Genomic DNA, 12,455 nt, shown 5'->3' with positions numbered 1-12,455 from the left:
CGCTCACACATCCGTCTCCTTTAACATCACGAACATCAACAAGCTTTTGCTGATCTTACATTTTCAAATGAATTCTGGCCCTGAATGAAAACTAACAGCAGAAGAGTGAAATATTGGATTAGATATCTGTATCTTTACATGGTTGCACCGGTTTCTTAAATTTGGAAGATTGTGAGCTTCTTATTAGCAGCAGGAGAGAAAATGAAGAAAAGCTTCAGCCACAAACTACCGACACACAATATACAACAGTTCGTAACCCACAGAGACGACAAACATCCAGCAGAAGCTGTTTATCCACCGACAGATCAAACCAAACACACAGATGTTTGTACAGAGTAGAGATGCGTGGTTGGCGGTTACAGCCGCGGATAAACCGCGGATCGGACGGATGACGTGACGAAAAATTATATTTTAATTGACCCTTCGCTAAGCCCCGCCCTCCTTAGTTACTGTTGTTACGCCTGGCAAGCTTTCGCGCCTGGCACGTCTATAGTGTGTATGCACCGGTGTCAGACATTCCCAAGGAGATAATTGGTCATTTTTGGCGAACAGGTGAAATATCTGAGAAAGCGAGACAGAAGGGACTGCAGTATGCATTCGAGGGATAAATCCACGACATATGCAACCGATTAGAGAATAATTTCATCAAAATTGAAGGTAAAGCCTATAGGCTTAAAGTTAGTCCCAGCGCAAGCAGCAGCCGCCTCATACACCGACCATTCAAATGGGAAACACACACATTGAGGAACAACTGTTCATGCACAGCAGGGTAAGTGAAATGTGAACAAAAATTATAATCTAATAATTATAAATCAAACCGCTTATCCATACATCTTGTGGAATAACACTAATACCGGGAGAGCCGCGATCGGATTGGGGTAACGTTAACGTAACCTTAAAGTTACTCCGGGGTAGTAGACCGTCGATTAACAAAATGCTTAAATATATATTTAAAGTATGTCAGTGAGCCTCCGTCTTAATCGTCTTATTTTACGTTCAAATATATGCATTATGAACAAAGAACCGTCATTATTTCCAAGCAATATAAGGTTAGGTGTTTTTGTTAATCCTGTCGGCATTTAGTTGTGAATGGGGTGTCCCACACTGCTTGATCCACGCAGCATTTCTCCCCTCAGCTTTTAGGTTTTGGGAAGGAAAAAAATTCCACCTCACCGTCCAAACTTTTTGGATACCGGGTATCAGATTTGCGCACAGCGCACAACGCTTCAGCATGTTTCCCTCCCTCGAAAGCTTGCCAGACCTCCCGCGCCTAGTTACGGTTGCTAAGCCTCGATTGGCCAGTAGCAGTTTTCGGGCGTGGCTTAGTGAAGGGTCAATTAAATTCGGGCGGGTGGCGGGCGGTTGAACCAATCAAATGAAAAATATATGTATACATTGTTAAAGAGGGATGGCATAATTATTTTTTGAATTTAAGTTTGTGGGGGTGACTGCCTATAAGGCTTAGATATGCATTTTTTTATTTTTTTTTATTTTTTACTGTTTGCCAAAACATGCGGCTATAGCCTATGCCTACTACATTAGGATATTTATTTATTTATTTTAATTTTTTAGTGCCTGTTGTTTCTTTTGGCATATAAAATAGGCATTGTCTGAAAGAGATATCAATAAAGGTTCATCTGTGTCGCAGAATTGGTGTCGTTTCCGATTTCTACAAGCTCAACATCCACAGCAAATTGTCGGAAAAAAAATTGTCGGAAAACTGTGCCCATTAATTAGATGTGCAAGGCAAGCGGGTTAGTTTATGGACAATTACAAATGTGAACATGCACTGTTGTGCGGTGGAATTTCATTGAATTTCGGAATGAATAGAGTCTGCGTTTCTTTAATATCGAGGCTCTATAGTTTATTATATGATTGTTAGGCCTGTTGTTGGTATAAAATGAATTGCACTGTGCCTGAAAAAGACGCGCTCTCAGCTCTCTTCCCGTGCAATCAAAATGAACGCCTATTTCACTTTATTTTTTAGCAAATAGATAGAAAGCTCGAATAAAATAAGTCATTTACATTATAGGCTAATTAACTCTACGCACTGTCATGTCAGGGTGACGACTAGGCTCGTCCTATAGTAGGCTAAATGGCAGCATGCTGAAATGATGTGCCAAAATGCGTTTTCTATTAGGCTACAATGAAAATATTGTACAGTAGCCTATCAGATAAAGTCAGGTTTGCCGAAGAGCTTTCAAATTTCGCGGCTGTCTTCAGCAGCGCCTTGCATCGCCCAATCAGCGGATGGCGGGTGGGTGCGGTTTTGAAGATTGGTCAAAAACGTTGGTGCGGATGGATGGCGGACGGATGATGAGTTTTGTTATGCGGTTGCGGATGAAATAATAGCCCATCCGCGCATCTCTAGTACAAATCAAATAAAAGGAAAAACTATTGCAGGGTTAATTGGACTCAAAAGTTACTAAATTACATGTATAATGTTTGCCTGTGTTGTTACAACAAAATTCCTGAGTAAACATTAATGCAAACATACAGTAACCTGTAAATGTAATTGTTCATTTAGAGAAATATCATTTGGTTACCATAAAGTTTTGGTCTTTGGAAAATTTGATGAGGAAAGCTTGAGTTCATAATCAGATATTTCTCTTTTGATTGCAGACTTTGGTATTTTGGTGAATCTGAGCAAAATAACTCTTTTAAAACTCTAGTTGAAACACATGTGCTTAGCTAAATGCTAACACATGTTATTATCTGCATAAAACAGGAAGTTGTTGTAACCCAAGCATGCAATGTCCAATCTCCCCCAAACTTCACATATTTGATAAATGCCCTGGCCTGAAGACTCCACATGCCTAAATGTAGTTATAATCATAGCGCCACCAGCTGACCAGTGCTAACTGAAGCGTCACTTTGAAATTCACGCTTAGCAGCTTCTGTCAACATAAAGCCCGCCTTCTTTGATTTTATTGGTAACTCAAATATTTTTGACAATGATGAGCCGTCAGATAACGGCTGAGGCATCTCAGATGAGAAGGTCTGTTTAATATTGGTACTGTGCAATATCTCCAAAGAAGAGTCAATACTGTATTAGGCAATTAATTCACAAAGTCGACTCGGAAAAATAGCGAGGTCCAGACCTCGGTGACCTCATAGCAGCTACGGCCATGTATTTGAGGCATAGCTGGGGGTCATTTATTTCGAAAAACAAAATGTAAAAATGTCAAGTAATGTTCGCCACAAGCACCATTTTAACCAAAAAAAACTTTTCTGTGGGACAACAGAAAGGCTGAAAAATTATATATATATATTTTTATGAGTTGGGACGACTAAATGAACAGAACTATTTGACTGTTTTTAGACTCACAGTGTAAAGGATGCCAACTAGTAAGAGTTTGTAGAGGCCAGCTGTGGTCTTTAGTGTCCTTATTAGCGTTCCCTCCTCCCATGTTGGAGACGCTGGTTCGAAACTTGCTTCGAGCAAGTCGAGTAGGACCGGTTACATGTGGTGCCGTTACATGTGGTGCCGTGACCCGGATGGGAATGAGGTTTAGTGAGGCGAGTGTAATAGAGGCAAGCTAGTAGAAGCTGTGAAAGTAAAGCCCCTGGTCTCGAGGCGACTGATGTTAAAGACTGCCGTCATTATCACACTTGTCAGTGTGCCCACCACACATGAGTGCTGTAGCTAGGACGATAAGGGCCCAGCAGAACCACCAATGTTTTTTTACATATTGAAAATTTTAGAAGTTCAATAATAAAATGTATAATGTTTGATTTGTTCTAGCTCCGGCATGAGAACCAGCAGCGTTAAGATGGAAACGGGATAACAGACACTTTCATACATAATGTATCTCATAACATAATGAGACCCAATATTTAAAATAATGTAAAGTTTTATAGCCTATACGGAGTAGTGCAGAAATTGTTAAAATAATAATTCATTACATTTATATAGCGCTTTTCTCGACTCTCAAAGCGCTTTACATAGAAGGGGGGAATCTCCTCAACCACCACCAATGTGCAGCTCCACCTGGATGATGCGACGGCAGCCATATTGCGCCAGAACGCCCACCACACACCAGCTTACTGGTGGAGAGGAGACAGAGATGAAGCCAATCCGTATATGGGGATGATTAGCAGGCCATGATAGACAGAGTCCAAGGGGCAAATTTGGCCAGGAATGCCGGGAATACACCCCTACTCTTTCGATAGACATCCTGGGATTTTTTTAATGACTACAGAGAGTCTGGACCTCGGTTTAACATCTCATCTGAAGGACGGTACTCTTTGGCAGTATAGTGTCCCCGTCACTACACTGTGGCGTTAGGACCCACACCGACCAAAGGGTGAGCGCCCCCTGCTGGCCTCACTAACACCTCTTCCAGCAGCAACCTGCTTTTTCCCAGAAGGTCTCCCATCCAAGTACAAACCAGACTCAGCCTGGCTTAGCTTCAGTGGGCAACCAGTCTTGGGCTACAGGGTGATATGGCTGCTGGCACAATACATAAAGTTAGTATTCCTCAAGTGGGCGCTCAACATAATGTAATAAAACATGGCGAGACTCTTGAACCTCAGAATGAGAAACCTTTATTGACAAAGGCAAGCAAATACATATGGCAAATGGACAGCAATAAAATGATTGTCTTATCTGAGAGAAATGTGTCATGTTCAGCCAGTAGAGGAGCGTATTAGAGACATCTGTAGCAACTCATAATATAATTACAGCACATAATGTAATAATGATCACATTATTGTTGTAATAAAATGCTCATAATGTAATAGGTTATTGTATGAGAAATGTATTATATTATGAACACACTATGGCAACTTATAATGTACTCGCAGTTCATAAGGTAATACAAGCACATAATGTAAAACTGTGTTTACAATATAATAATTATCTTTCAATATAATACATTTGAGCACAAAACATAACAGGTTTATATAAAATAAGAAGTTTATGTACAATAATATATTACATTAAAGGAAACTTAGGCTTATTAGGCTACATTGTGAACTTGCATTTTTATAAAAATCTTACTAATTTTGTGATTATGACATGCTCCATCATTTTGAGATCCTTTGACCCGGAAACACATTTTACGTTTTATGCATTAAATAAATAAAGTTTTCACTCTCTAATTATGTACTTAAAAAAAAAAAAATTGACATTTCAATGAGCATCCATAATATTCAATGTACAGTTTCTCGTTGTATCAACACGGTGTAGAAGCGACTACTTTAATATCCCCATCTGGTCACTCAAGTGAAGGTCTACATTGCTAATTCTGGGCCACTTTGTGGACGGTCGTGGGAACCACTATGTTAGTCTTTATGGGCCAGTATCTCCATTTATTCAATCTATTAAGGAGGCAGAGTTGCAAACTTCGGTTTTCCTCTGACATCATCCCCCATTCTGTGCATGATATCCCTCTTCTGACTCACACACTGGCCCTGGCTTTAGTCTGGACCCACAGACTAGCCCTGGCCCTCATCCTGACCCTATTCCTGACTCCAACATGACCTCCTCAACCTGATCCTGACCCTCTCTCAAACCCTAATCCTGACCCTCTCTCAAACCCTAATCCTGACCCTCTCTCAAACCCTAATCCTGACCCTCTCTCAAACCCTAATCCTGACCCTCTCTCAAACCCTTATCCTGACCCTCTCTCAAACCCTAATCCTGACCCTCTCTCAAACCCTAATCCTGACCCTCTCTCAAACCCTAATCCTGACCCTCTCTCAAACCCTAATCCTGACCCTCTCTCAAACCTTAATCCTGACCCTCTCTCAAACCCTAATCCTGACCCTCTCTCAAACCTTAATCCTGACCCTCTCTCAAACCCTAATCCTGACCCTCTCTCAAACCCTAATCCTGACCCTCTCTCAAACCCTAATCCTGACCCTCTCTCAAACCCTGATCCTGACCCTCTCTCAAACCCTAATCCTGACCCTCTCTCAAACCCTAATCCTGACCCTCTCTCAAACCCTAATCCTGACCCTCTCTCAAACCCTAATCCTGACCCTCTCTCAAACCCTAATCCTGACCCTCTCTCAAACCTTAATCCTGACCCTCTCTCAAACCCTAATCCTGACCCTCTCTCAAACCTTGATCCTGACCCTCTCTCAAACCCTAATCCTGACCCTCTCTCAAACCTTGATCCTGACCCTCTCTCAAACCCTAATCCTGACCCTCTCTCAAACCCTAATCCTGACCCTCTCTCAAACCTTAATCCTGATCCTCTCTCAAACCCTGATCCTGACCCTCTCTCAAACCTTAATCCTGACCCTCTCTCAAACCCTAATCCTGACCCTCTCTCAAACCCTGATCCTGACTTCAACATGGACCATGGCTTTTCATCCTGGTTTCTTCCTGATTCAGAAATGGACCCTGGTCGTAATGCTAGCAATGACACTAACAGTTATCCTTGTGTCAATGCTAATCTTAGTCTTGACTCTCTGTCTGTTAGGCCATATTTGCCTCTGAACATACTTTCATCGATTTATCATGACTAACACTCACATTTGGCTCTTTATTGAGAATTAATTAGAAAATATGTTGCCGTTACTTCTCAAAATATCTTCTAGTGTGGAAATGAGCCATCTAAAAATATATATATATATATTTATATATAAAGTAAATGACAGCAAATTAATATATAAAGCCATTACAGGAAAAAAATAAATGAATACATAAGAAAAATAGTAATATGAGAAATTACACCATGATTTATGCACCTGATGTGTGAATATGTGCTTGATCTCGTTCAGCTCTTCTGGATCTGATGTCATAAACCAGAATAATGACAGTAGCCACGCCCACCAGAGCAGAGAGGACCAATCGGATCACAGCTTCAGTAGGACCACAACAGTGGACAGAGTCTGAGGAATAAACACATCAAACTGAGATCAGATCAGTCAATAAACACTAATATCAGCGCTGCCGTACCTGCACATGTGTGACAGAGTGTGTTGATGTCCAGATGTGTGGTCTGGTTGCTGATGGGATTGTTCAGCACACAGCTGTAGGTGTTTTTATCCTGATATTCCACCTCCAGAGGTAGAGAGAGACTGATGCTGAGATCACACACACTGATGCTGGATAATACACCGAGTCCTGCGTACCAGGAGAGAGTCACATGACTCACGTTCACCACTGAACACACCAATGAACATGATGATGATGAAGAACAGTTTGAAGAGTTACTGATGATGACAGGAACAGGCAGACGAGCTGAAAACATGAGAGAATAAAGATAAATGAGGATGAATGAAGATATTCAAGCAGACGAAGGAAGAAACATGAGAGGAACCAATATTTAAACACTTAACCTGGAAAAAAAGCTATTTAGACATTTTATTTAATAATAATAATAATAATAATATGTTTATTTTATATAGCGCCTTTCATAAGACTCAAGGTCGCTTTACAATAAATTACAAAACCACTTGACATTGAAACATGATATAGAAACGATACATACAATATATGAAGGATAACATAGTAGAAAGAGGTACGTGTTAGAATCAGAACAGAGTCAGGGTTCGGGGAAACAAGTGACAAAAAGATATGTTTTAATGTGGGTTTTGAAGTCATGTAGTGATGAGAGATTATGGATGTGTTGTGGAATGGAGTTCCAGAGAGTCGGGGCAGCGGAGCAAAATGCCCTTCCACCAAACGATGCTAGTTTGTGCCGTGGGATCGTCAACAGACCGGTATCAGAAGATCTAAGTGTGCGAGCAGGGGAGTATGTTTGGATGAGATCAGAAATATAGTTGGGGACAAGACTATGGAGTGCTTTGAATGTAATAAGGAGTATCTTGTACTGAATGCGAAAGCGAATGGGTAACCAATGTAGACTGCGTAAAATCGGAGTAATGTGGGAAGATTTCTTTGTGTAAGTGAGGACTCTGGTGGCAGAGTTCTGAATATATATCATTTTATTTAATGAAGAATTGGGTAAGCCATAGAAAAGTGAATTGCAGTAGTCAAGCCGTGAACTGATGAAAGCGTGAACTAGGGTCTCAGCATCACTGGTGTTAAGAAACGTAAGCGTGCAATATTGCGAAGGTGAAAGAAGGTCGACTTAGCGAGCGAGGAGATGTGAGGAAGGAAGGAAAGAGAGGAATCAAAGATTATACCCAGGTTTTTGACAGTGGTGGAAGGTTGAACCAGAACTCCAGCAATATTGACATTGTCAACACAGACACGGGATGTAGTTTGAGGTGTACCAATAAGAATTAAATCTGTTTTATCGGTGTTAAGTTTGAGAAAATTATTGGTCATCCAAGCATTTATTTCATCAATACAAGCTGATATGGAAAGCATGGATGTATAATTGAGTATCATCAGCATAACAGTGGAATTTGAAGCGATGATGACGGATGATATTACCTAATGTGAGCATGTAGATGATGAAGAGAAGAGGCCCAAGAACAGAACCCTGAGGAACATCGTGCGGGACAGGGGCAGAAGTGGACTTAGACTGGCGGATGGAGATGTAATGCTGGCGATCAGACAGGTAGGAGGTGAACCAGGATTTGGCAGCTCCAGAAATACCAAGAGCAGAGAGTCGTGAAATAAGAATACTATGAGAGATTGTATCAAATGCAGAGGAAATGTCCAGAAGAATTAGAATACTGGTGGAGCCGGAGTCAGTGGCCACAAGGAGATCATTAACAACCCTAAGAAGTGCAGTCTCAGTGCTGTGGAGGGTGCGAAAACCGGATTGAAAACATTCATAGAGGTTGTTGGATGACAGATGAGTTTGAAGTTGAGCAGCAACCACTTTCTCAAGCAGTTTTGAAAGAAATGCTAGGTTAGAAATAGGTCTGTAGTTGGCCATGTCAGAGGGGTCGAAGCCAGGTTTCTTTAGGACAGGAGTGACGGCAGCAGTTTTTAGTTCCAGAGGAACAACACCAGTGCTTAGAAGTTGAGAGATAAGAAGTGAAATCGGTGGTGAAATAACGGGTGCACATTTTTTAAGTAAATTAGTAGGAGCAGGATCAAGATGACAGGAAGATGAGTTTGCTTTGTTGATTAGCTCAGAGATATAAGCAGGGGTTGGAGGGGCAAAATCAGTGAGAGTACCAAGTGTAGAAGTGGTGAGGAGGTCATGCGTGAGAACAGTCGAGATCATGGATGGGAAGAGATTATAAATGCTGTCAGTTTTACTTTGAAAGAAGTGCAGGAAAGACTCAGAGAGGTCTGCTGAGTTACTCATGACAGGTGCAGGAGGGCTGGTGAGTTTGTTGACTATAGAAAACAGTGATTTTGGTCGAGAGGATGCATTGTTGATGATGGTAGAGTAGTAACTAGAGCGTGCGGAATTTATAGCAGATTTGTATAACTGAATATGGTCATTGTAAGCAGTAAGGTGAACAGTTAAACCAGTTTTCCTGTAAAGGCGTTCAAGACGACGACCAGCTGTTTTTAGATTGCGAAGTGCAGGGGTAAACCAGGGAGACGTGTGCGTAGAAGGCACAAATCTACTTTTAAGAGGGGCGTGAATATTGAGGGCAGTGGAAATACAGGCATTATATTTGGTAACACATTAGAAACTTTGAGAACTAAATATTCAAAGGTTGAAGTGACATGAAAGTCTATAGTTTTGACTGGAATGCTATTGCGGTAAACAGCAGCCAGGCCACCACCCCTTGATGTCAAGCGAGGTTTGGCCAGGTAGCTGTATCCAGAAGAAGTGAGGAGATTTAGGTGGAAATAGTCATTAGAAGTTTGTTCAATGTTTCAGTGAGGAGCAATAAGTCAAAAATGTTCTCAGTTAGTAGTGAGCAGAGTACAGTAGCCTTATCTGTGAGAGACCGACAGTTAAACAGCGCAACTGCAGGATGAGACGCACAGTCATTGCGTGGATTAATCATAGACAGATTACAGGAAACAGTTTTTCAGTGAGGTATGATGTATTCCACGGTGAGTAGACGGCAGCATAGAATTACAGATATCCGATCGGTTCGACCAAATGGAAGGAATGGCTGATGACGATGGGCAGCGCGATGAGAAATGGCGGCGACAGGAACGATGGACATAGCGCGTCGCCTAGCAACCCCAAGCTCCGTACAGAGTCTGTATGTAGTCGCATCGAGACGAGGATGAGATTTCAGGCTACGCAGTTGGAGTAACGAATAGTTAAGAGCCATAGGTACACAGCTGAATAATAAACTCAGAGTTAAACCTCCAAGCAGTGCAGAGACGTTGCGAATAGTATGCATATTCAGACCGCGGAACAACACGACATCACTGGCAGATGAGAAACGGACTTTCCTTGCAAGAAAGCAGCAGCACTTTTGTCGCTAATTATGCACGATCAACACAGTAAGACAACCTTTCAGATCAATTGAATGACAGGGGGTAACCGACCATTCAAAAGACTCTCCACGATAGATAAGCGAGGGAGTGGAGACTCACCCGCCACCTATGTAGAAGGTACGGTGGAGTGGTGCGAGGATCGGCAAACAGCAGATTAGCAGTGCGAGTTGGACAATGCCTGTGATGAATTGAAAAGTTGTCCGTTTCTGCGTTGTATCCGAAGTAAGATCCAGAGGAAAGTGTCAAAAATAAAGTCCAAGCAAACGTCCAGTTCAGCAGGGAAAGTAGATGACACGGTAGACATGAAACACAGCACAGTGTTCAAAACAAACAAACAAACAAACAAAACAAAAGTTCCAGCGAGAAGCGGCAGCAAGGCACGCACATTGTACTCTCACCGGAAACAGGAAATGAAAGGTTGTTTCATATCAGAAAGAAAAAAATTTGATGCTTCTTCAGATTTACTTTAATGCTGTAATAAATAAAATAAATGAAACCAATAATAAACTCACCGTAGACAGTGAGACTGAAACTCTTGATCATCTGTAGTTTATAATCTCCTTCATGTTCAGTTGTGGTGTGTGTGACGGTCAGAGATCCAGTTTGATTGTCCAGCTTCAGTCTGTCTCTGAATCTCCCATCAAGAACATCTTCATATACAGTGAATCTGTCGAGGCGTTTATTGATTTCAGCGATTAAAGTGTTTAGAAACCTCCATTCAATCTTATCATTATCCTTTATTTCAGGGAGACCAGAGTTTAGAGAGACTGAATCTCCCTCCGTCACTGAAATTTTCTCTGTATCATCGAACACGAACATGAAGAACAAATAAAAAAAGGGTTTGTCACAGATTAAGACTTTTAAATTACTTTTAAATTAAATTATGGTATATAGTTTTAAATGAATAATATAAAACAACAGAAAGAAGCAAAATGGTGTGTGGATTAATGTATTTTGTAATTAAAAATTAAACATGGTGAAACAAATATTGAACTCACTATATACAGTGAGAGAGAAATACATCCTCAAATGGTGGATCACTAGTTGATAATCTCCATCATGTTCAGTTGTGGTGTGTGTGACGGTCAGAGATCCAGTTTGATCGTCCAGCTTCAGTCTGTCTCTGAATCTCCCATCAAGAACATCTTCATATACAGTGATACTGTCGGCCCGTTTATTGATTTCTGCTATTACAGTGTCTTTAAACCTCCATTGAATCAGATCATTATCCAGAATTTTGAGAAAATGCATTTTGAGAGTGACTGGTTCTCCCTCCTTCACTGACAGTAACATTTTTGCACCTCTAGAATAAAACACACCTGAAGAACAAACAGAGGTCATCTCAGATTAACAGTTTTTTTTTTTTTTTTTTTTTTACTTAAATCGTTTTAAAGATAAACTCTGTAAGGCTAGTGCCAGTTCATCTGAGTGTCCCCTCGAGGAACAAAAGCCTCTCCTGAGAATTAAAATGCAAATTCTTTCAACATGAAAACCCATGCAATGTTATGTGTGTACAAAAAAAAAAAAGTAACTATATATGTTTGGTCTCATTTAAAGTGTCTCAGTGCGCCTGGTAAAATGTTCTCATTCTCCCAGCAATAATGAAAAGCTAAAAGAAGTTATGAAATATGAGAAAAGTGATGTGTCCCTTAAAGGTGTTGCCTCCCCCAGATCCTCCATTCAGATTATCTCCTGTATGTAAAACAAGAACCCATTCAATTACAAAATCAGCTGTGAACCCCTGAATAAGGGGACCACAATCTAATTATAAGGACAGACACTGACTTTTGGTAAGAATAGGTTAGTGACGGCTAACGTCTGGCTTCAATTTCAAGTGTACTTAGATGCAGAGAAAAGTTATTTCCGTTCATGATTCAGCAAATGTTGTTTTGATCAACATAAATCTGGATGTGTCTAATATCTCTGTTTTGATTCAACGTTATAAGTGTATACGTGAGTAAATCACGGACTTGGTCAATTCAAAGCCATTACAAGAGAAGTAAAGTTGATCGACTAAAATCTTTAATGGTGGCCAAGACCTCTGCTGAAGTAAATGATTGAATTAAGTTCTAGAGAGGGTAATCTAAGGGGATTATATCAGAGCCTTTTATTTTGTACGTGTGAATATGGCAAATCTCAGGTATTTAACCAAAAACCTCTGTTTTGA

General features: G+C 40.8%; 1 protein-coding gene and 1 long non-coding RNA gene across 2 annotated transcripts in view; both read right to left on the bottom strand.

The window, feature by feature from the left end:
* Positions 1 to 12,455, bottom strand: part of LOC306988040 — a 403,025-nt gene that overhangs the window by 381,055 nt on the left and 9,515 nt on the right. The gene's annotated exons all lie outside the window — the stretch shown is intronic.
* On the bottom strand, positions 6,692 to 11,107 carry LOC306988771 (SLAM family member 9-like; the record flags this gene model as incomplete). The annotated part of the gene is made up of 3 exons (XM_079593920.1): positions 6,692 to 6,843; positions 6,911 to 7,195; positions 10,801 to 11,107. 3 exons carry the CDS (start codon positions 11,105 to 11,107, stop codon positions 6,692 to 6,694), a joined length of 744 nt encoding a protein of 247 aa, XP_079450046.1.

This window comes from Phoxinus phoxinus, assembly GCF_949152265.1.
Source record: "Phoxinus phoxinus genome assembly, chromosome: 20".
NCBI classification, from domain to species: domain Eukaryota; kingdom Metazoa; phylum Chordata; class Actinopteri; order Cypriniformes; family Leuciscidae; genus Phoxinus; species Phoxinus phoxinus.
This window is presented reverse-complemented; position numbering and strand designations above follow the sequence as displayed.